This window comes from Papio anubis, chromosome 8 (genome assembly GCF_008728515.1).
Source record: "Papio anubis isolate 15944 chromosome 8, Panubis1.0, whole genome shotgun sequence".
Taxonomy (NCBI): domain Eukaryota; kingdom Metazoa; phylum Chordata; class Mammalia; order Primates; family Cercopithecidae; genus Papio; species Papio anubis.
In genome coordinates, this window is record NC_044983.1 from 63245159 (window position 1) to 63267718 (window position 22560).

General features: G+C 41.9%; 1 protein-coding gene across 1 annotated transcript in view; it reads right to left on the reverse strand.

Moving 5' to 3' along the window:
• The window catches only part of CPA6 (carboxypeptidase A6), a 308645-nt gene that overhangs the window by 81242 nt on the left and 204843 nt on the right, over positions 1–22560 (reverse strand). The window contains exons 3-6 of the mRNA XM_003902836.4: positions 11734–11858; positions 5182–5296; positions 3168–3269; positions 460–561 (exon numbers count right to left, since the gene is read on the reverse strand). Of these exons, the coding sequence (XP_003902885.1) occupies positions 460–561; positions 3168–3269; positions 5182–5296; positions 11734–11858 (444 nt within the window). The remainder of the gene's footprint in view (positions 1–459; positions 562–3167; positions 3270–5181; positions 5297–11733; positions 11859–22560) is intronic.

The following is a 22560-nucleotide window of genomic DNA, read 5'->3' on the forward strand; positions in this document are numbered from 1 at the left end:
ATAGCAGGAGGGCACAAGCAACCCCTTGTTCATCTCTTTATTGTTAGAGCATATGTGGAATGATTTTGAGGAGGAAGTCAAGTAATGTAGAACTTTCTGAGCTGGATATCTTGTAAGAAATTATTTGGAACACCACAGATTGGGTTTTTAGCTGTGCCATATATGCATTGCTAGGTTAGTTCCTAATTTGTCACAAATTCAAAAAGGCTCTGAACTTCAGTTTCTTTCTCTGTAATGAGAGCTGCCAATTCCCACTTCCACGGGCACAGGTGAGGATAAGCTGAGCCAGGTTTACAAGAGGTCTTCATAAACATGAAAGTAGCCCATGGAATCAAGGTGTTACTGTTATTCAATCAGGTATCATTGGTTTCAAATTCCCACTTCATTTGTTAAGCAGAATAAAAACACAGGGAAGCACTGACTAGCTGAAATGGACATTGTGTAAAGGGTTTAACTTACTTCTTTTACAAACCACTGACAAAAGGCAGGACCGATCCATTCTCTGGCGTGAATACCACAGTCTATCCAAACAGCTCTTTTGAGTCGTGAACGTCTGCCCAGCTGAAAACAAGAGCATTCACAGTAACCAACTCAGGCTTTTAGATTCACTGACCAGCATAATTTAATAAGGTTTCAGCATAATTCTTCATTATAGTGTGGTTCATTAACTAACGCATAAAAAGGACAAAGGGAGTTCCTATCTATCTCGAAAGTCCAGGCTTGTTTATGCAGAAACAATACATTTATTGTCCTAATTATAATAAAAGAACCAGAAAGCACAAAAGGGAAAGGAAAATCTCTAAAATAGGTTGCTTCTTTATTTTTAAAAATTTTTTATTTTAATTAATTAATTAATTTTTAAGAGATGAGTTCTTGCTATGTTGCCAAGGCTGGTCTTGAACTCCTGGTCTCTTGCAATCCTCCTGGCTCAGCCTGCTTCTTCATTGTAATATAGTATGTGACTGTTAAGTAAAAAGCTAAGTCCTCTCTCATCCCCTTTCTCTCTCCATCCCAAGGAATAGTTCTTAAATAATAGCTATATTTTATAGGTGGATAAAGTCAAATTTTATTATACCATGAAATGAAAACATAAAACAACTTGATTTCTAGAATCAAGTGGCAGATTTTTTTTTACAATCCAACTATATCAATATTACTTTTAACCTGGTTGCTAGCCGAGAAATCAATAGGAGCTCCTGTCATTATAATTACAGGGGATCTAATTTTAATTCGTTCATTAATTCACTCCACAAATACTTCAGGAAATCTTTTTTAATGTCAGACATTGTGCTCAGTACTGGAGATTCAAACATGAACAGACAAGGAATTTATATGCTAGTGGGGAGGGCAAACATGTAAGCAATCAATCAACAATTATGATGTGAATATCTATAAGTTACCATGGGAACATAAGAGTGTTATGTTGAATTTTTGTAAGTAATAAAAGGCGGCTCCTCAGAAGAGGAGCACTTGAGTATTTCAGCAAGACATAAAGCTTGTTTGGCAGACAAGTTGGAGGAAGGCATGTCAATCCTGGAAGAGAATCTGAGCACACCATATTGGAGGAACTGTGCCTGCAGTTTGAGGAAGGAACAGCAGATAAAGCTCAACGTGGATTCCCTGGATACTAAATAAAGGAGATGAGCTTCCTCCTGTATTCTATGGCGGGCTGTGTCTGTGTGTGTGTGTGTTTGTGTGTGTGTGTTTGCTTGCTCATGTTTGAGGGCTCATATTGTGTGTGGAGGATGGATTAGAGCATGAGAGGGTCAAGAATGGGGGCTCCAAGGAAGCTCAGCAGTGAGGCAACTACTGCAATAGTCCAGGGAGAACAGACACAGAGAGAAGTCAGGGTAATAGCTATGAGAACAAGAGAAGCAACTGGGGCAGATCTGAAATATTCAGAAGAAAAAATGGTCAGCTTTTGGTGGTAATTTAAAGTGAATAGTTAAAGAAGAGGAACTTAGGATGATGCCCATGTTTCTGAATTGGGAGGAGAGGGATGCCATTCTGAATCTGAGGTGCTTTTCTGAATATCCAGGGAAGAGTGTCAAGTAGGCAGTGGGGGTGAATTTAAGGTTCCAGAGGGTGGACTGCAATGGATACAGAGGTCTGGGATGACTGCTGAAATTATGGGCTAGCTGTGTCTATCTAGAGAGTGTTTGTGGTATGAAAGTAGGGCTGAGGATAGAGTCTCAGGGATTACCTGAACCTAAGAAAGAACAAGGGGAAAGGAGCCAGTGAGTGAGACCCAGATGGTCAGAGAGACAGGAGGAGAATCAACTAGGAGTGGCTGCTGGCCTTGGAAAGAAGTTTTAGAAGAGCTGTGGGGGCAAAGGCTGGTGAGTCAAAGTCTGAATGATAGGACAGGAAATAGAGATGGTGATTAGAGGTCAGTCTTTTTAGAAGTTTGGCTGAGAAAGAATGGAGAGCTATAGGTCAGTAGACAGAAGAGAATGCAGGGTCAAGAGATGGATGAGAATAATGCGTAGCTTCTGCATTAGTTTGTTTTCACGTCTCTGTAAAGAACTACCTGAAACTGGGTAGTTACAAATAAAAGAGGTTTAATTGGCTCAAGAGTCCTGCAGGCTGTACAGGAAGCATGGCTGGGGAGGCCTCAGGAAACTTAGAGTCACGGCAGAAGGCGGAGAGGAAGGAGGCACATCTTACATGGTGGAGCAGGAGGAAGGGAGTGAAGGGGGAAGGGCTACACACTTTTAAACAATCAGATCTCATGAGAACTCACTCACTATCACAAGAAGAGCAGGGGGAAATCTGCCCTCATGATTCAATCACCTCCCACCAGGTTCCTCCCGCAACATTGGAAATTACAATTTGATGTGAGATTTGGGTGGGGACACAGAGCCAAACCATATCAGCTTCTTACACATTTATATAGTTTTGCGTTGGTTCATCTTAAGCAGCACCAACTCACAAATACTTCACATCGATAACTGAAAATGTTAGCAACAGTATTCTCTGGAATATCCAATGGCAAAAATGAAATATGGCTCAGAAACCTAAGGGAAAATATTTCTGAGATTATCAGATGATGTTAAACATGAGACTCTATAAAAGATCATTTCATTTCTTTTCCCCATAAGTCAAAGTTGAAAAAGATGAATATTTGATAAACATTATGTATTTACATAGCAATTGCTTATTTTTACCTTTAAAATAAAAAGAGATCTTCCCTCGTATGATCTTCCAATAGAGAACATGTGAATGAGGCCTGAGTGAGTTTTATTCAGATGATGCATCCAATTTTGAATCTAAGAGCAAATAAATAAAAACTATGTTAGACTCTCTCACAATAATGGAGCTTCTAGAGAACAAAAGGAAACAAAAAGACAACAGTAGGTCTTAGAATTCAAGGAGTGCACATGGAATATAAAATTGAACAAAAACCTACTTTCTATTTTTAATTTTCTTTGGGATACTTAAAATTACATTTAATTTTCTGCCTTTACAGATAGTAGCTTATGGCTTTATATTGTTCTTCCATTATCTACCATATATCATTAATATACTAGTTACAGATTTTTATTAAAAATTGATGTGTTCTGGTTTCTTTTTGAAAATCAGAATTTATTTCTATTTTCCACAAGTATTTAAGAGGAAAAGAAATAAATCAACTTTAGGAAAACTGTCCAAACTACTTGAAAGTGTTTCTTAAAGTCCCATATATTACAATTTGCCACTGAACAGAGGATGCTAAGAAAAAGGCATTATCTTTTTTCATTAAAAGGTTCTTCTACTGAGCTACACATCAGAGGGCAAACTCTGAATAATTTCTCCAGTGATAGTGACACATTTGCATTGATCCATTCATATACACTTACCTGTCATCAGGAAAAGATACATTTGAATGAATAAGGTGCTTCATTCCTGACTTAAAAGCCTTATAAGGTGTAAAAAAATAACACAAAAGTGTCCTATCATTTTATGGTATAAAAGGATCAATGTTGAAAAAAATAGCTAAATATATTCAGGAAAGCACCCATACATTCTTTTCTTTCTATTCGTATTTCATCTAATGAGCAGGATGTTTGTGTGTGTGTATATACACATACATTATGCATATCTATATTATATTTGTAAAATTTGACTTTTTTTAGTGCATGTTAGCAGTACTTCTGTGTGCAAAGTTATCTAAAACCTTTCTATTGCTTCTAAGCTTCAAAACATGTTGAGACATGAAATATGTGGAGATAATTTTGAAAGGAGAGTTGTCATCAAGAGAACCAAAAACCGTCTTAAGAATAGAGCAGCATCTCATTTATTTTATGTCTGGCATTCCTTTGTTCAATTCAGAGGAAGCATGGAAAATGTATGATTCATTCATTTATTCCTCTGTCAACAACTGTGTATTTGGAGGTCTCTATTTGCCTGCCACTGGGGTTATAGTGGTGAATAAGAAAGAAATGGCCTGCCTTCATGGAACTTGTAGCTTATTAGGGGTGAAAGGCATTAATAAAATAATCACATACTGTGATAGTTTTAAATTATGTAATTATGTGATTATTTTATTAATGCCTTTCCCTGTGCTACGGGGGCATGTAATTCACTGGGTGTTGGTGGAGGAGGGGTTTAAATCCAATATAGGAGAATAGGAACAGCTACCTTTTTGCTTAAGCTGAGATTTGCAGAACAACAAGCTGTCCAGGTGAATAGTAAAGGATGAGGCAGTGTGGATGAGGGGGCTGTCAGTTCTCCAGGTAGGATAAAAACTCATGTTTAAAGGTGCAGAGGTGCCACAAATGAAGCTTTGCCTTTGAGAGTTCTCAACTTTGCAGAGGGTGCAAGTAAGGTCCACTCTACTCATCATTTTCTTAAACTCTGGTTAGCTTTACATTTCTTGACTTCTTAGTGGAGGCCATTATAGCTATAATTATAGCAACATTTCCCCACTCTTTCATTGCACTTCCTACATCCTATGTAAAAGTGGTATGGGTAAAGCAAGTGAAATTAAAATTATTTTGATACTTCTTAGATACCGTCAAAGACTTAATAGAGGAGATAAGGTGCCTGGGCCATTTAAAAGCTACACATATTCTTCACATAGTACCTTCTCTGTCTTTATGCTTCTCCCCCAGAAGCATAAAGCACATCATTTTCTCCCTTAGACCTAAATGATAAAGACGCCTCTGTAAAAAACCAGAAAAAGCTCTTTTGATTACATACCTCTTCTAAGGAGTGATAAACTTCATAATTATATCCAGAGAGGGATCTTCGGTTTCTCTGGGTTTGCAAGTTGCTTCCCTTCTCTAGTGTTTTCTGAAGATCTTCTATGAGGATCCTGGATTTGGAACGACAGACATGATGAAAAGTAAATTGAGATATTGCAAAAATCAGGCAACATCCAAAGAAAATCATATGCATCTATGTAAAGAAAGACTGTGGTGATCAATATTTCTAAAAATACCAAATGTTGGGAAAATGTTATTTTTCAGGAAATGAAAACTGTTACATAAGTGGTGTAATGAATTTAAAGTGTAAAATTATAGGCAGATGTCCTCCAATGACAGTAGTAGTAACAATAGCTGTTGATTCACAGCCACAACAACCGAATGATGGCTACGAGCGCTTAGATTTACTGAGTACTACTTACCTACCAGCAGCCAGGCACTGTGCTATGTATTTTATGTACAAAATCTTAGTTAATAGCCCTATAGTCTATGTGGTAGATTTTCTTGTTATTGGTATTTTTAAAATGGGGAAACTGAGTCTCAAAAGGGTTAAGAACTCACCAATATCACTTTTCTGGTCAGTGCCATGCCAGAATTTGAACTTGGAAGGTGAACCCAAATTCCAATCTTGAGATTCTAGGTCCAGGGTCATTTCATGAAAACTGAGCCTAGGCTTCTCTTCCGTGCCCACACCACCTTCTTTTTCCTGCTGCTTCTTCCTGCACACATCCCTTCCATCACCAAAGAGACTGTGCTCACGTCACTACCCAGCACCCCTGACCCAAGACAGAGAGAAAAGGGAAAGGGGAAAAGAAGCTACAGTCCTCAAGAGGAAACTGAAGAAATACCCAGAGTTGGAAAAAGTGATTTCACTACCTGCCAGTGTCAAGAATGCCAAGAGAAGAGAAGCTCAGCCAATTATAGTGAATGCATTTGGAAATTAAAGGCTGAGGCCAGGGCGGGTGATTCCAGGCTTTGTGGAACCAGCTCCAGGTGGAGTCATTAGTGTTCTTGATGTGACATGTGAGTTAGATAAATACAGGCTTGTCTTCTCAATGCTCACCAGCCTCCACTAACTAGAGTTCCACACGGTAGCAAAGCACTTCAGTCATTTGCATTACTTAAACTAGCCGGGCGAGGTGGCGGGCTCCTGTAGTCCCAGCTACTCGGGAGGCTGAGGCAGGAGAATGGCGTGAACCCGGGAGGCGGAGCTTGCAGTGAGCTGAGATCCGGCCACTGCACTCCAGCCTGGGCCACACAGCGAGACTCCGTCTCAAAAAAAAAAAAAAAAAAAAAAAAAAAAAAAAAAAAAAAAAAAAAAAGATGTTAGAAAGCCTCCCAGTGATTTTACTGGGCCTGGCAGGTGGCTAAAAAGCTTTGCTTTTGTATTTTATTTTCCAAAAGAACCTGTTGTTTAACGGTTTAAGTGCTATTAAAAGAACATATAATGGCATCTTGAAATAACTTTCAAGGCTGAAAGTTATTTAAAGCCTTTAATATTGTTTTAAAAATTATTTTTAAAAATTATCTTGAATCACCTAAAGAAATATTTTCCATTCTGTGAAGGAAGTAAATTAACTTAGGGTCATACTGGGTATAGGACATTCTTTTTCATTTATTTATTTGTTATTTATTGAGCACCTACTATGGACAAAGCACTTAATCAGGAATTGATCATTGGCTTACTGCTTTTTTTGTTTCTATTTTTGATTTTAAAATTGAAAACATTTTAGAAATCAAGGTAAGGTGAGGAGGTTCAAAGCTTGGTTAAGTCCCTGACGGCTGCTTGCAGTGGCTCAAAATGTCAATGGGAGGTTGTTGTTGGTTTGAACACCATCTGTATTAGTGCTTTCTTTTTTACCCTCAAACTAAGAAGCTACAGATGATTAGGCTTGTATGGGTTAAAGAATTTTACAATATTGCTAAGGTAAGTCTTGAGCCAAATGAACCTCCACGTCAATTTTCTAACTTCCTTGTGTTAGGAGAGAATCTGGGATGGTCAAGAGGGATGCGAGTTTGACTAGGGCTGGGGTGGTTACAAATTGTCAACGTATTCCAATACTGCAGGGAACCTTCAGGTATGTTTCCCTCACCAAGATCATCTATTATTTCTCCTGGCTACTTTTTTCGATCCCAAGAAACTAAGGGAAAAAAAAATGTAGATGGATTTGCCAAAGGCAGAAATCTATACTAGAATCTCCTTCTGAATTTCCAATTGTTAAATTTTGTGGTACTTTGTTATGGTGGCCCCAGCAAACCAACCCAGGTCTCTGTTCAGTAACTTACATTGCACCCAAATGCAGGCCCTAGATCAACCTTAAATTAAAAAATAATTGTGACACTGGAGGTCAAGTCCCATTTTCCTTGTTAAGTAGTTGACTAGAAACTAGCATATCCATGACAAACCTATGAAATGGAGTCTCAGAATGGTCTTTGTAAGCTGTTGTAGTTTCTTACTTCTTCACAGCCTGTGATGATTCCTACTCCAGTTGTGTATATTCCTGTAATGGTGACTAGAACTATTATAAACTTTCTGACTGATGCCATTACTCAGTACAAAACCACCTCCTCAAAGTTTCCAGGGTGGGGAGGGACCCTCAAAAAATAGAATTTTTTTTTTTTTTGAGGAGTCTTGCTCTGTCACCCAGGCTGGAGTGCAGTGGTGTGAACTTGGCTCACTGCAACTCCACCTCCCAAGTTCAAGTGATTCTTGTGTCTCAGCCTCCCGAGTAGCTGGGATTATAGCCACCCACCACCATGCCCGGCTAATTGTATTTTCAGTAGAGACCAGGTTTCACCATGTTGGCCAAGCTGGTCTTAAACTTCTAACCTTAGGTAATCCACCAGCTCAGCTTCCCAAAGTGCTGGGATTACAGGTGTGAGCCACCACGCCTGGCCAAAAAATAGAAATTTCATGACCAGCTTTTACAGGTATTTACTTTATAGAATGACCAAAATGTTTTATGGTAGAATGAATCATTCCTTAGAGGGGAACTGATCACCTAGGGGCCGGACACATGGAGTCACATTACCTCCACTTTAAAAATCACTATAGCTATACATTATGTATTCTCGTACAGAGTAAATGACAATCTTTTGAAAATACTCCAGGCTACAATACTAAAAGTCAATTAAAATGATCTCTACCTACTGGGCCCATGGAATTTAATTGACTCATATGTTATTATCTTGAGACCAACGAAATGAATAATTCTAAATGACTGTTCTCCATGAAGAGGCAACTGATTTAAAACACTCATTTTTTAGACTTTATTCTCTGTGACATGAAGTGTGATATTTTATTCTATATCAGTTCCACATGACCTATATTTAATGACAGGAAATAGAGATTTGTTAAACTAACTGGTATATTCTTTTCTACTGAATAGTAATTAATGAAGCATGTGAGTGGTTACTGAGCACCTATAGATATAATTGCCAAGCTGTTTCCTGTCAGGCATTCAGAGAATCAGAGTAGGCCTTTAAAGCTAGAGCAATGACTAAAATGTGTCCAGTATGAACAATAGTTTTATGCACAGCTGTGATTCTATTCTAGAAGCACAGATAAAATACCTTTCTGTAAAAAGCATATCAGTACTTTAATAAAGCTGTAAATATCCTTCTCACAGGGCAGTCTCTGTGTGGACCAGAGATGTCACTGCCATTTGGCACCTCTTGGCTCAGCCCTCCAGAGAGCCTGGGCCCTCACTATTAACTCACAGAGCCATCAGCCCACCCTAGGTCCCAGGCCCTCCCAGACCCCCAAACTCTGTGCCAGTTTTGACAGTACAACAACTTGCTAAAAAGTTTGGGTAGGTGAAGTAGTCACTTACACTCATGCCTCTCAACCCCAAAATCTTAGGATTCCCAGCAAAGCATAAGTGACTCCCTTCCTCTCTGTCTCATCTCATTAAGTCACCACACTGCACTTCTCCTAGATCTTCCACTGACGTCCCTTCTCTTCTCCACCTGCTTTTCCCTATGCCCGCTGGAGTCTCCCTTCCTTTGTAAATTAACTTCCTACATTCTCTAGCCTCTTCAGGGAACTCTTTTTTCTCATCAGACATTTGACTTTTTAAAGGATACACATTCTTTTGTGGCTTTCTATTCCCAGTCTCCCTCTCCACCTGCCTACCGTGGGGTAGAAGGGAGGAAGGTCAGCATATTCTCCTGTATGCCATGAATCTTCTGGCTTCCAGGGAACGCTCATTCTCTCTGCAACATCACGCCACTTCTTGCTGCTTTCCTCGAACTCTTGGCTCTGCCTCGATGTTCCTGCCCCAGAAGTACATTTTCTCCCTCCTCCTCTAATCTTGCCATCAGCCAAGGAGATTCAAGAAGATTCTCTGGTGATTTAGGTCACCCGTTCTTGACTGCACCAGCCTCAAAGATATCCACACAACACTCCCCTTCAATAATCTCTGTGGCTACCCTGTGGATCTTGTCACCAGCCATAAACATTCTACCCTAGCACTCTGAGCATCCAACTACTCACATTTTGTCAGAACTTCTTTCCTTCCCATTTGTTTCCCTCAGTAACACTACATTGTTTTCAATACAAAGACCTTAATATCTTCCCTGATTCTTCCATTTGGTCCCCTTATCCCTCCTAGATGCTCCTGCCTTCCAATCCATATTAGACCCAGGGATGAATACTTGAACTAGTATCTCACTAAGGACCTCAACTTTCTTGCCACCCTGACCTTTCCATGGTCCTATCCAACAGAACCTCCACTCTGTATCAGTGCTACAATCTCTCATCTCTGCAACAACCACTTCTCTTTGTTCATACCCCAGTTTTTCTTTTGGTAATACCCTTTAACCCCTCCTTCCTTACTTTCAGTAGATAATTTTGCTTCTTCATTCATCCAGAAAATTTAGCCATTGGCTGTAATCTTTTTTGACGTGTCCACTTTCCTCTCTACAATCTTAAGTAGATCCACCACATTTATCTCTTTAGTTTTAGAAAATGAGGTATCCTTCCTGCTGTTCAGACACTTTTCTTTCTGCACATTCTCTCTGACATCATGGATGTCTTCCTCCCTACAGGCGCTTCCCTCAGCCTACAAATACCTCACGACTTCCCCCCTACACAAACAAATCCCAAATCTACCAGGTAGGCATCAGTGATGCATCTCTTCCCAGTCACTTCTCATTCTCTGCTTCTCTTATTCTAACTGCTAAGAACAGGAATAGACTCTGCTGCTGTGTGTTCTCACCTCCTGTTCACATCTATGTCTTCTAGTGCGAACATTCTAATCCACCTTTAGAGTCATCAATGTTCTTTCTATTGCCAGATCCAAAGGAAACTGGTTGGTCCTTTGCTTGCTGGATATCACTGCAGCACTTGGTACTCTGGACCCATCTCTTTCTTTAAAGTCTTGCTTTTCTTCTTCAGCTCCTCTGACTATCTTCTACTTGCTCTTTTCCTTTTTTTTGAGACAGGGTCTCACTCTGTTGCCCAGGCTGGAGTGCAGTGGTGCGATCTCAGCTCACTGCAACCTCTGCCTCCTGGGTTCAAGTGATTCTTCTGCTTAGCCCTCCGAGTAGCTGGGATTACAGGCGTGCATCACCATGCCTGGCTAATTTTTGTATTTTTAGTAGAGACAGGGTTTCACCATGTTGGTCAGGCTGGTCTTGAACTCCTGACCTCAGGTGATCCGACCACCTCAGCCTCCCAAAATCTGGGATTACAGGTGTCAGCCACCGCACCTGGCCCCACCTGCTCTTTTCTTATTCCTCTAACCATTTTTTTTTTTTTTAAACTAACCCTCAAAATATCTAAATCTGTTCAAGTTTGTCTACTCAGTTACCCAAGCTAGAAAACTTGGAGTCATCCTTTCACTTCTTCCTTTCCTACTTAACATCCAACATGAGGAGAGTCTGCTCTGACATATTTTTTTAATGCTCTCATGATCCTACTACTCTGGTCCTACTCAGAGCCTCATTCCCTCTTCCCTGGACTAGTGTTTCCTATCCCCTCCACCTGACCCCACTGGCATGCACCTCCTTTGCAATGGGGCAGCACCACCCACAAGACAAAGTCTGAGCTGCTGCCCCTGCACATAAGATTTCCCACCATTGGAACTCCCTATTTCTCCAGCATCATTTCTTTCTGCCCTTTGACTTGCACTTCATACACTAACCACTCTGCACTCATATGCTGCTTCTTCCTTTGCTTGTGTGGTCCCCTCTGCTTCTGCCTGGCTGGCATAGCTCCTGCAGAAAGCCTTTTCCACTCCTGCCTTCTCATCCACTCTCTAGGCCTTGCTAGGCTGCTTTCCTTTCTTCACAGAAAAATGTCTGTTGTTTCACTGATCACTTAGCGGTAACAGTGAATAGTGAAATGAAAGGTCCACATGGTTGCTCCCATCCCTCACTGGACTAATAAGCTCTTCAAGGTGAATATATTCACGTCAGTTTTCCCCATATGAAAAATTGTACCAAACACACTGTCATAAGCGCTTGATAAATAACCTACATATAACTACCATTTGGTTCAGTTTAGTACAAACAAATTTTATAGCAAGTGAAAAGGAATGCTTACTTGTACCGGATGTTGGCTTCCTGTAAGAAGGCTAACAGGGCTCGGGAACCGTTTTGGGGGATATGGACATCAGTAACTGTTCCCTCTGATACATAGGAGATACTGCTGGGCTGCCACAGGTCCACCTGTAGTGCAGGAACCAACCTATAATTCATGTCCAACTTAGTGGGGGAAAATCTGTGTCACGATGTCAAACACATTCTTTTGTTTGCATATAGTAACCAAACATATTTTGGAATTAGACTTAACGCTTTCATCATCAGGGTAAAACTATTTTATCTTGAATTTGAGTTTCCAAATTATATCATATCCATATAGAATTTGGTAATTGGCATGTAATAGTTTGAAGACCAATAATATTAAAGCTACAAGGTAAAAATGAGATAAAATAGTTATAGGTATAATTTTGATATTGTTTTAAAATTATTTGCCATGCAAATACTTGAAAAACTGCAAGAAAAAAAGATATAAATCACCCTTCATCCTACCACACAAAAACACTGTGGTAGCTGGGGAGTATTTGGTAATTTCAAATGGAACGTTCTCTCATTCTTGGTCTTTTTCTTTTCTTTCTTTTTTCTTTTTTTTTGAGACAGAGTCTTTCTCTGTCACCCCGGCTGGAGTGCAGCGGCATGATCTCAGTTCCCCGCAATCTCCGCCTCCCGGGTTTAAGCGATTCTCCTGCCTCAGCTTCCCAAGTAGCTGGGATTATAGGTGCATGCCACCAGGTCCAGCTAATTTTTGTATTTTTCTTTTTTTTTTAGTAGAGACAGGGTTTCATCATATTGGCCAGGCTTGTCTTGAACTCCTGACCTCAAGTGATCCGCCTTCCTTGGCCTCCCAAAGTGCTGGGATTAAACATGTGAGCCACGGCGCCCCGCCTAGATGGAACATTCTCTAGATGCCTGTTCTTCCTCCAACACATGCCTTTCTCCAATTCCTACTCAGCCTTCACTTGTCAATATAAACGTCCCTTTTCAAGGAAGACTTGGCTGCTAGGGTAGATCTCCTTGTCGTAGCTCTTAGAGAACCTGGTGCTTCTTTCATGATGTAACTTCCTCTTGCCAGAAAGTAAGCTCTGGGAGGGCGAAGGGTTTGCCTATTTGGTTGCCACCCGTCCTGAAACAGTGCCTTACGTAAATTAGCGACTCAGTATTTGTTGCATGAGGGTAGACCTCCCCCTATTTAGTAATTCACTACATGTTCAGTATTTTGCAGGAGAGCAGAAGCCACATCTGTTTCCTTACTATAGTGTCCCCAGTGCCTTAGCCAGTGCTCTGTGCCTGGTAGGAGCTTGGCCTTCATCAAAGGCATGATCGAACGCAGATGGAAGGGAGGAAAGCCCTATCTCTGCAGGAGCTTGGAGCATCATTTCTAATTAGGCACCGTTTGTCTTCACAGTCCTGCCTCTGTCTGCCCCTGACTGCTCTGGGCCTCCCTCTTCCTGCATCTCCAGTCTTGGAGGATGCTGCAGGGCCTTGATCTCTGCTAAGCCCTTATCTGATAAGGTTTAGTTACTTTATCTTCACTTAAGTGTCAGTGCCTGCATTCTGTGAGGAACTCTAGAAGACCAAAAATACTTTGTGACTCAGGAAAATAAACCTCTAATGATACAATTTAGTCTGGAACAGGGTAGAGAGGCTTTTATTTTGGGGACAAAGAGTCTACCTGTTTTCTTTCATGCAGCTGACTCCTCCACTGGCTTGCAAGGGCAAATATGACTCAGCTAACATGCCAGTCCAACAATCAGTGCACAACAGAAGTGTGAGGCTGGAAGGGATGCTGAGAGGTCATTCAATCCATCTGTCAGCCCTTGGGCAAGGACACATCTAGGACTGCACCAAACTGTCCCCAGTAGGTGTGTCTAAACCAAATCTTTTAAGTCTTCAAATAAAGGAGAGTCAACAATATCCTAATTGAACTCATTCACATTTAACAAGATTGTCAGACATTTTTCTTAATCCCTTCTATTGCAGCATAGTTTCGTTTTTTTTTTTTTTTTTTGGTGTTCTGTTCTTCAGTGAGGAATAGCTGGTTTCTTGCCTTTATAAGAAAAAGCATGTTGGTATCTTTCACTTTTCTTTACATATTAGATTTTCTAATCCTTTAGAAGATTGAATCTTTGGGACTTGCCTCTAAACCCATTACAGAGACAGATTTTTGATATTAAGGATAACAGTTTGCTGCCACCCCTTAATGCCAGTGAATATGAGGAAATTGTGCTGTATTCAGAGGATAGAGAGGCACAGGTAGCTAAAATAATATAAATTACCACTCTGGAGATGAGTCCGTAAGTGCTATTTTCTGGGGGTACATGCTGAAATAAGAATCCTCATCCCACAGAAGAGAGCAGCTTCTCCACAGGAAAGTTCCATGAAATCGACCCTACAGCAAGGCTTGGAGAAGGCTTCCTGGGAAACCTTCTCAGAAAGTGTGCTTAGAAATGTGCTCAGAAAGCTGTTGGCCTAAAGGACACTGATAAAAAAGAACTTGCAAAATCAGGAATTCTATTCTGGTGTGATATTATGAAAGTAAATGAAAATGAATTATTGGTTTTTCTCCAGTAATATTTTAAAGAAAGGGTATCTGAATAAGCAGCATGGATATTTCAGTCGGGGTGGTGGCAGGCAGGTGCCTATAGAAGACATATGGGACAGTAATTACCATCTGAGATTTATAATGTTTCATCTGCTTTATAGAAATCTCTAATCTTTTCAATAACACTTTGAGGAGGAATTAATTGTAGATACATTTAATGAAGGAAAAGATTCAGGTTCATAGAGGCTAAGTCATTTCCCCAAGGTTGCACAGGTACAAAATGGCTGATACAGGACATGCTTCACAGCAGTGCCCCTAATTTACTGACCCGGTTCTTGTCTTCAGGATCTTCTGAGAATATGCCAGAAAAATAAGCATCTTCCAACTTCCTGATCTAGCATTTGGGGAGGTCTGGTCAGTAGGTCTCACATTCTGGTCTTTCCTGTGGGGTTATTTGTCCTGTAAATTCATATGCAAGTATTTCAAGGTTCCAATCAGTGTAGGTTCCTATCAATCATTTCCTTAGGGCCTGATCACATCTGGATGAGATAGTTAGTAGTTCTGAACTGCAAAGCTGTGTGAGTCTGTGCTACAACATAACAAAAGTATCAAGAACCTCATCAGGGTGGTCCAAGGCTGTTTGCCAACCATTCCAGGTCTTTGCTGCAAGCAGCCACCTGATACTCCACAGGAAAGGATACTCCCCTTTGTACAGCCTTCTGGCCTAGGAACCTGGTGACTGTTCCCATGTGTTCCTTTCCTCACATGATTACTAGTCGCATATATACAGACATGTTTAAGAGGCCGAGGTATTTCAGTGTCATGCTCAATCTGACAGCCATGGGCTGGAATCCTAGCTCTGGCAGCATCGGCTGTGTGGCTTAGGGGAGGCTTTTAACATTTCTGAGCCTCAGTATCCTCATGTGTACTGTGAAGAGAATCTTAAAAACATACCCAACAGGCTTTCTTGGAGGATTAATTGGAATCACAGAAGAAAAATAGCAGAGGGTCTGTCACATAGTAGGAGCTCAAAAGACAACCAGTGTTTATTATTATTGCTATTTGAAAAGCATATGAAAAGAGGGACTGGTTGGAATAAGAACAGAGTTCAACTTCGTGTGGTTAAGATGAAGAACGTGATGAGATTGTGTCCCTACTTAGAGATTAAAACCTAGAGATGGCTTTAAGGGTGTGGGGGCAGGAAGCAATAAATAAACAAAAAATATAAACAATGCAGGAATGTTTCCTAGCACAAAGTCAAATGGCTGAATTGGAAGCCACTATAGTGGTGGTAAATTCCATAGGCCCTGGAGTCTGACTCCCTAGGATCTGATGTAGTCTCCCATTTAGTCTCTGTGTGATTTTGGGCAGGTTCGTCAACTTTCTGGGCCTTGTTTTCTTCTTTGGTAAATTGAAGGTGATAATTGTATCTTCCTTATTGGTCAATATTTAATAATGTTAGTAGTGATAGCAGCAGGAGACAGACCTATTCCTAGGCAGACAGGGATAGGTACCTGGTGAAACCCGACCTTCACGCCAAAGACAGCCTGAAGCCTGAAAACTGAGCTGCCAGTTCTGGGTGGACTCCACGAGCTGAGTGAGAACTTCCTTGATGCCTTTTTAGCTAATTAAATGGTGCTTTTTTCAGGCCCGCCCATGGACCAATCAGCATGATTGGTCCCCCATTCTGAGCCCATATAAACGCTGGACTCAGTCTCACAGATGGCTACCCACTTTCAGGCCCCCTCTCACACAGTGGGCTACCCACTTCGGGTCCCTTCTGGTGTTTGGAGTTTCCTGTGGCTCAACAAAATTTTTCTCTGCCTTGCTCACTCTCCAGTGTCTGTGTACCTGATTCCTCTTAGTTGTGGGACAAGAAGCTGGAACCCACCAAACTACTGTAACACGTGCTCCTGCTCACTGAGCTACAGGAGTGAGAAAAAACTGCTGGCTGTTACATGCCCCCATTCGCCAAGTTGCAGGCACATGACTGAACAAGCTGTGACATGCCTCCGTTCTCTGAACTGCGAGGCGGTGGGAATGAATGAGCTGTGACACACTCCCATTCACCAAGCTACCAATGGCAGGAAAAAGAGAAAGCCCCCATTTCTTGGGGGCTCAGGCCTTGGGACTCCCTGGGCGACAGCTGTAACACCCCTGGGGCTTTGCAGTTGCTAGCATCTCCCAGTTTTTGGGTGCCACTGTATTCCTGTCATCCAGATGCTGGCACCCAAGGTGGAAGTCTGCTGCAACATGCCTGGTCCAGACGTGGGCTGTGGCGGATGCAGCGGGCGGGCACGGGATCCAGGCTGGGGGACAAGCTGAGTGTAACCTACTGGGCTGAGTGGGTGGAGTGAGCCTGGTGACCTGAGACCTCGGGCAGAGGTCATAGTGGCTGCAGAGATTTCTGGCTGACAAAGTGGCACCGAAGGAATCCTATGATAGTGGTAGTTATTTTTGTTACTACTATCATGGAGATTAGAGAGATAATAGAAAATACAATGATTAGGAGTGTGAATTCTATAGCCAGGCAGCCTGGGTTTGAATCCCAGTTCTGCCACTTGTAGGCTGTTTGACTGCAGGCAATCTACTTAGCTCTCAGCACTTCGGTTTCCTCATTTATGAAATGGGACTATAAATAGCATATTTTAAATATATTTGTTAGGCTTAAATGAATACATACACACAAAGTACTTAAAATAGTCCTTATGGGCCAGCCGTGTTAGCTCACGCCTGTAACCCCAGCACTTTGGGAGGCCGAGGCAGGCGGATCACGAGGTCAGGAGATCGAGACCATCCTGGCTAACACAGTGAAACTCTGTCTCTACTAAAAATACAAAAAAATTAGCCGAGCGTGGTGGCTGGCGCCTGTAGTCCCAGCTATTCGGGAGGCTGAGACAGGAGAATGGCATGAACCCGGGAGGTGGAGCTTGCAGTGAGCTGAGATGGCGCCACTGCATTCCAGACTAGGGGACAGAGCGAGACTCCATCTCAAAAAAAAAAAAAAAAAAAAAAAGTCCTGGTGACTTGGAGCATTCATTAAATGACAAATAATTCAAAATTCAAAAAAATTTTCTTTGCAATGAAAAGAAGTCATAATTCCACTGAGCACCAATGTCATGGCTCTTTCTGGTTCTTGTGCTGTGCTTACTTATTGGCCTGGCCTACTTCTGAGAAGCACCTGCCTATCTTTTAGTCCAGGGCTAATTACACACCTGGTTTAGGTAGCACAGGATGGGGCTCTCAGTGTCCTCCAGCAGCTTCAGTGTTGAGTCCTATACGTGGATGTGGGAAGATGCAGAAGGTGCTCTGTAAACTTGGTAACAGATAGCTGGCTTCCAGGTTGCCCAAAATAGTACAGAGGCGGACCTTCCTGCTCTATATTCATTCTCATTTTTTGTTGGTTTGGAAAAGGGTTAGGCAGGGCACTTATGTGCCATGTCATAGGATTCTGAGTAAGAAAAGTTCATATCAAGTTTGTCTTTGACTAGTGTTTAATTTACATAACCATATCAATTCAATATTAGTTTACACAAAACTTAATATCCTGCAAAATACCTTATTTACTCTTAAAATTCTTTTGGGTCTGCACCCATTTAGCTTTCTTGGATGATCTTTTAGGATCTTTTGCTATGGATTCTTGGAGAGCTTCTCTGCCCTCCAAGTTTGGGTCAAGGTATGTTTGTTGTCTGCTTTCATAGAATTTTTTTTTTTCACAGTCTGCAACTTTTAATTATGTCTTATTTGCATGAGTAATTGTTATGAGTTTCCTAGGGGCCACCATAACAAATTGCAAAAGATGGGGATGGTTTAAAACAATATAAATCTATTCTCTCACAGTTTTAGAGTCCAGAAGTCCGAAATCAAGTTGTTGGCCAGGCTGTGCTTCCCCAGAGGCTCTAGGGGCGATTTCTCACTAGCTGTTTCTAGCTTCTGGTGGCTCTAGGCATTCCTTGGCTTGTGGCCACATCACTCCAACTTACGTCTCCATCTTCACATGGTCTTCTATTCTGTGTCTCTCCTCTTCTGTCACTTGCCAAGGATGACTTTATCTCCAGATTCTTAAGTACATTTGAAAATACTTTTTTTTTTTTTGCAAATTAGGTCACATTCACAGGTCTTGAATGTGGTTAGGACACAGACATGTCTTTTTTGAGGACACTATTCAACCTACTACAATTGTCATGTTAATATTTGTTTCCCCCATTCTCTATGACAGTATGGACTGATATATTTTCTTTAAATATATCCTCTCCCCAAGATTTCTCTAGAGCATTTCTAGATTCTGAATCCTACTTCCCCTTACCAGGGAACTGACAAGGTAGTCCATTTGAATTTCACCCACTCATCCCATTTCTCACCTTACATGTCCTTAATTTTGAATTTTTACTACATTTAGATATAATCCTAGACTATACTGCTTCATAGGTCACAGTACTGTATTATCTTCTGAGGACTGCAACAGCCACTATAGTTATACAGTTAAAAAAACGCTTATTTTTCACTGTATTATTTTTCCTTGCTCTACTTATTGTGTTTGGAATTGGTGGGTTCTTGCTCTCACTGACTTCAAGAATGAAGCTGCGGACCGTTGCAGTGAGTGTTACAATTCTGAAAGATGGTGTGTCCGGAGTTTGTTCCTTCAGATAACCAAATGTGTCTGGAGTTTGTTCCTTCAGATATCCAGATGTGTCTGCAGTTTCTTCCTTTAGCGTGGGTTCATGGTCTTGCTGACTTCAGGAGTGAAGCTACAGACCCTTGCGGTGTTACAACTCTTAAAAGCAGCGCATCTGGACTTGTTCATTCTTCCTGGTGGGTTCGTGGTCTCGCTGGCTTCAGGAGTGAAGCTGCAAACCTTTGCCGTGAGTGTTACAGCTCATAAAGGCCGCGTGGGCCCAAAGAGTGAACAGCAGCAAAATGTATTGTAAAGAGCAAAAGAACACACTCCACAGCACAGAAAAGGACCTGACCGGCTTGCTGCTGGTTAGCGCGGGCAGCCTGCATTTATTCCCTTATCTGACCCCACCCACATCCTGCTGATTGGCCCATTTTACAGAGAGCTGATTGGTCCGTTTTGACAGAGGGCTGATCGGTGCCTTTACAATCCTTTAGCTAGACACAGAGTGCTAGACAGAAAAGTTATCCAAGTCCCCACTAGGTTAGCTAGATACAGAGTACTGATTGGTGCATTTACAAACCTTGAGCTAGACACAGGGTGCTGACTGCTGTATTTACAATCCTTTAGCTAGACATAAAAGTTCTCGAAGTCCCCACTAGACTCAGGAGCCCAGCTGGCTTCACCTAATGGATCCCGCACTGAGGCTTCAGGTGGAGCTGCCCTGCACTTGGGCGGTAGATGGGACCGGGCGCCACGGAGCAGCGAGCGGTGCCCGTCGGGGAGGTTCGGGCTGCCCGGAAGCCCACCGCGGAGGGAGGGCTCGGACATGGCGGGCTGCAGGTCCCCAGCCCTGCCCCGCGGGGAGGCAGCTGAGGCCCTGCGAGAATTTGGGCGCAGTGCATGCGGGTGGGCAGTGCTGGGGAACCCGGTGTAACCTCCGCAGCTGCTGGCCCAGGTGGTGACCCCCTCACTGCCCTGGGTCCGCGGTGCTGGCAGGCTGCTTTGAGTGTGGGGCCCGCCAAGCCCGCCCCCGCGGGGACTCGTGCTGGCCTGTGAGCGCTGGGCGCAGCCGAGGTTCCCACCCGCGCCTCTCCCTCCACACCTCCGCGCAAGCAGAGGGAGCTGGCTCCAGCCTTTACCAGCCCAGAGAGGGGCTCCCACTATGCAGTGGCGTGCTGAAGGGCTCCTCAAGCACTGCCGGAGTGTAAGCCGAGGCCGAGGAGGCCTGAGAGTGAGGGCTGTTAGCACATCGTCACCTCTCATTATGACTTGCCAACATTTCAAATATTGGTGGGCTGCTGACAGGGAAACTTGGCCAAAGATTATGGTCTTCTGTGAACCAAAAGTTCAGGTTAGGTTGTTGAAATTCTGGGACTAATTTTATTTAGGCCCATCCTTTCTTTCCAACCACAGAAGTAATTTGCAAATCACTTTCCTAAAGCATAGCCCCGATAATTCCAACAAAAGACCCTGGAAATTTAGGCAAACTAAAGCCCTAGTTGTTTTGTCATTAAAGAAAAATGAAAATATTTCAACTAACAACTAACTAGGCATTGAAATTATAAAAAATTAGTGGGGTCCCAACAGTGAAATAAAATTAGGCCAGTCCAAATGAAAGCATTGCTTAAGAATATAAATTTCAATATAATAGAAATTAATGCCACCAGCCTGAGTACTAGTTATAAGTCAAGCATTATTCCTACAGCATTAGTAAAGGTAGAAGTTCTGGTAAAACTCTCTTTTGGTGCCCGTTTTCCCCTTAATTCTCTTCAAGGCTGAATGCTGATTGCCATAATGGGATAGTATCTCTCATTTATCAAAACAAAGCACATGTGTTGGAAAAGAAAAAGACTCTTAACATTTCTCTGAACTACTAATTGATACATCACCAATCTGAAATGATTGTTGAAGCCCATCAATCAAAGACTGTCAAGACAGGTCATTATCTTAAGTGAAACATCTCAAACAGAAAGTTAAATATTGCATGTTCTCGCTTGTAATTGGGAGCTAAATAATGTGTACACAGAACATAGTGTGTGAAATAATAGACATTGGAAACCCAGAAAGGCAGAGGGGTGGTGGGGTGAGGCATGAGAAATTACTTAATGGGTACAATGTATATTATTTGGGTGATGGTAACACTGAAAGTCCAGATTTCACCACAATGCAGTATATCCATGTAACAAAACTGTAATTGTATCCCTTAAATTTATGCGATCCTCCTCCCCCTCGCCTGGCTCATTAGCTTGTTGCAACGAGTGGGGGCAACACAGTAGGGGAAATAACAGACAATCTCAGTAAGAGAGACTTAGAAAGGACTTATTACAGAATTTGGATTTGCTTTAGGAGATTTGTGGAGGGCTTAAGGAACTGAGGTTTTTCTGTGGACTGAATGCTGTGAGGAAGGAGAGTAATTCTGTCATTTGATATTTTAATACTTTTATCTAGAAGGTGGGAGAAACAAAATGGGTCTAAACCCATAATTGATAAAGGAGCAGTGGTCACTGACATTAGCCAGAAAAGGGGTAAGCTTAGTGATTTTTCTGAAATAGACAATGTCTTTTTTCTTTCTTAGTCTGTGTTTAGACATGATCGCAATGGTCTTGTTCTTATCTTATTTCATGGTGAACATAGGGTGGCCCTGTCTAATGTTGGTGTCCTGTGAAATGGTTTATGTTCAACAGAGGAACATTATAGTCTTGCTGGGGGAGCTGGGCTGCCTCCTAGGAGCACCAAAGTTCAGGTGTTAATGCCAGGCTGGCTCTTCCTTTTTTCAGGGTAACCACCATTCTCCTGAGGCTGTGTGACAATTAATGGTATGACAGGATGGGTGGGAACTCCCAGCACTATCAGGCCAGGTGGTTGGGAGGTGATTTAGGGGCTATGGGAGGAAGATGCAGGCCTGTGCTGGTCCACCCAGGAGAAATTACGAACCCAAAGACCCCGACTTTGGCACCCTGCATCTTTCTGTAGCGTTAACACACCACTACCCTTTTCATATAAAAGAGCCAATACCACCTTACTTCCTGCCCTCTAAGTGAACATTAGATGACTTATAAGTACTAACGAAAGGTTTCTGACTCCTACGTTAGAGGTTTTGAGAACTTAGCAACCCCTCAGGAAACCTATTAGATAAGGGAAAAAATAGTTCACTACCTTTTGCTAGTTTAAAATAATCCTCTACCTGAAATTCGAGTTAGCATTTTCAGCCTGGCTCTGAGGTAGAATAGATGGAAATAATCAGAGATCACCTGGCATGACCCATTAAGAAGTACATTGGAAGACAAGAGCCCCTGGGCTGTATCTCATCAAGTAATAGAGATTTTCCTCTACTCTCTTTTGATGACTTATAATCTTAACACTGATGATCTCTCCGTGATATTTGATCACTACATTCAGAAGTATTCCATTTGGTGTTCTCAACAACAGTATGGTATTGCATTTACACTTAAAAATTCTGGCCCTTTTCTGAGGTCTAATATTTGATGAAATGAAAACCTGAATTACTTTTGGTTTTGTTATGCATTTCCTCTTTCAGCTGTCAGCTTAAGAATTCTTCTGTGTATTAACCAAAAAAATCAAATAAAGCTCATCTTTGGTTTAGTGAAAAAATATTCCCAACTTGGGAAACAAAAGACATGGTTTCTTCCTGGTCCTATGTAAACATTGAT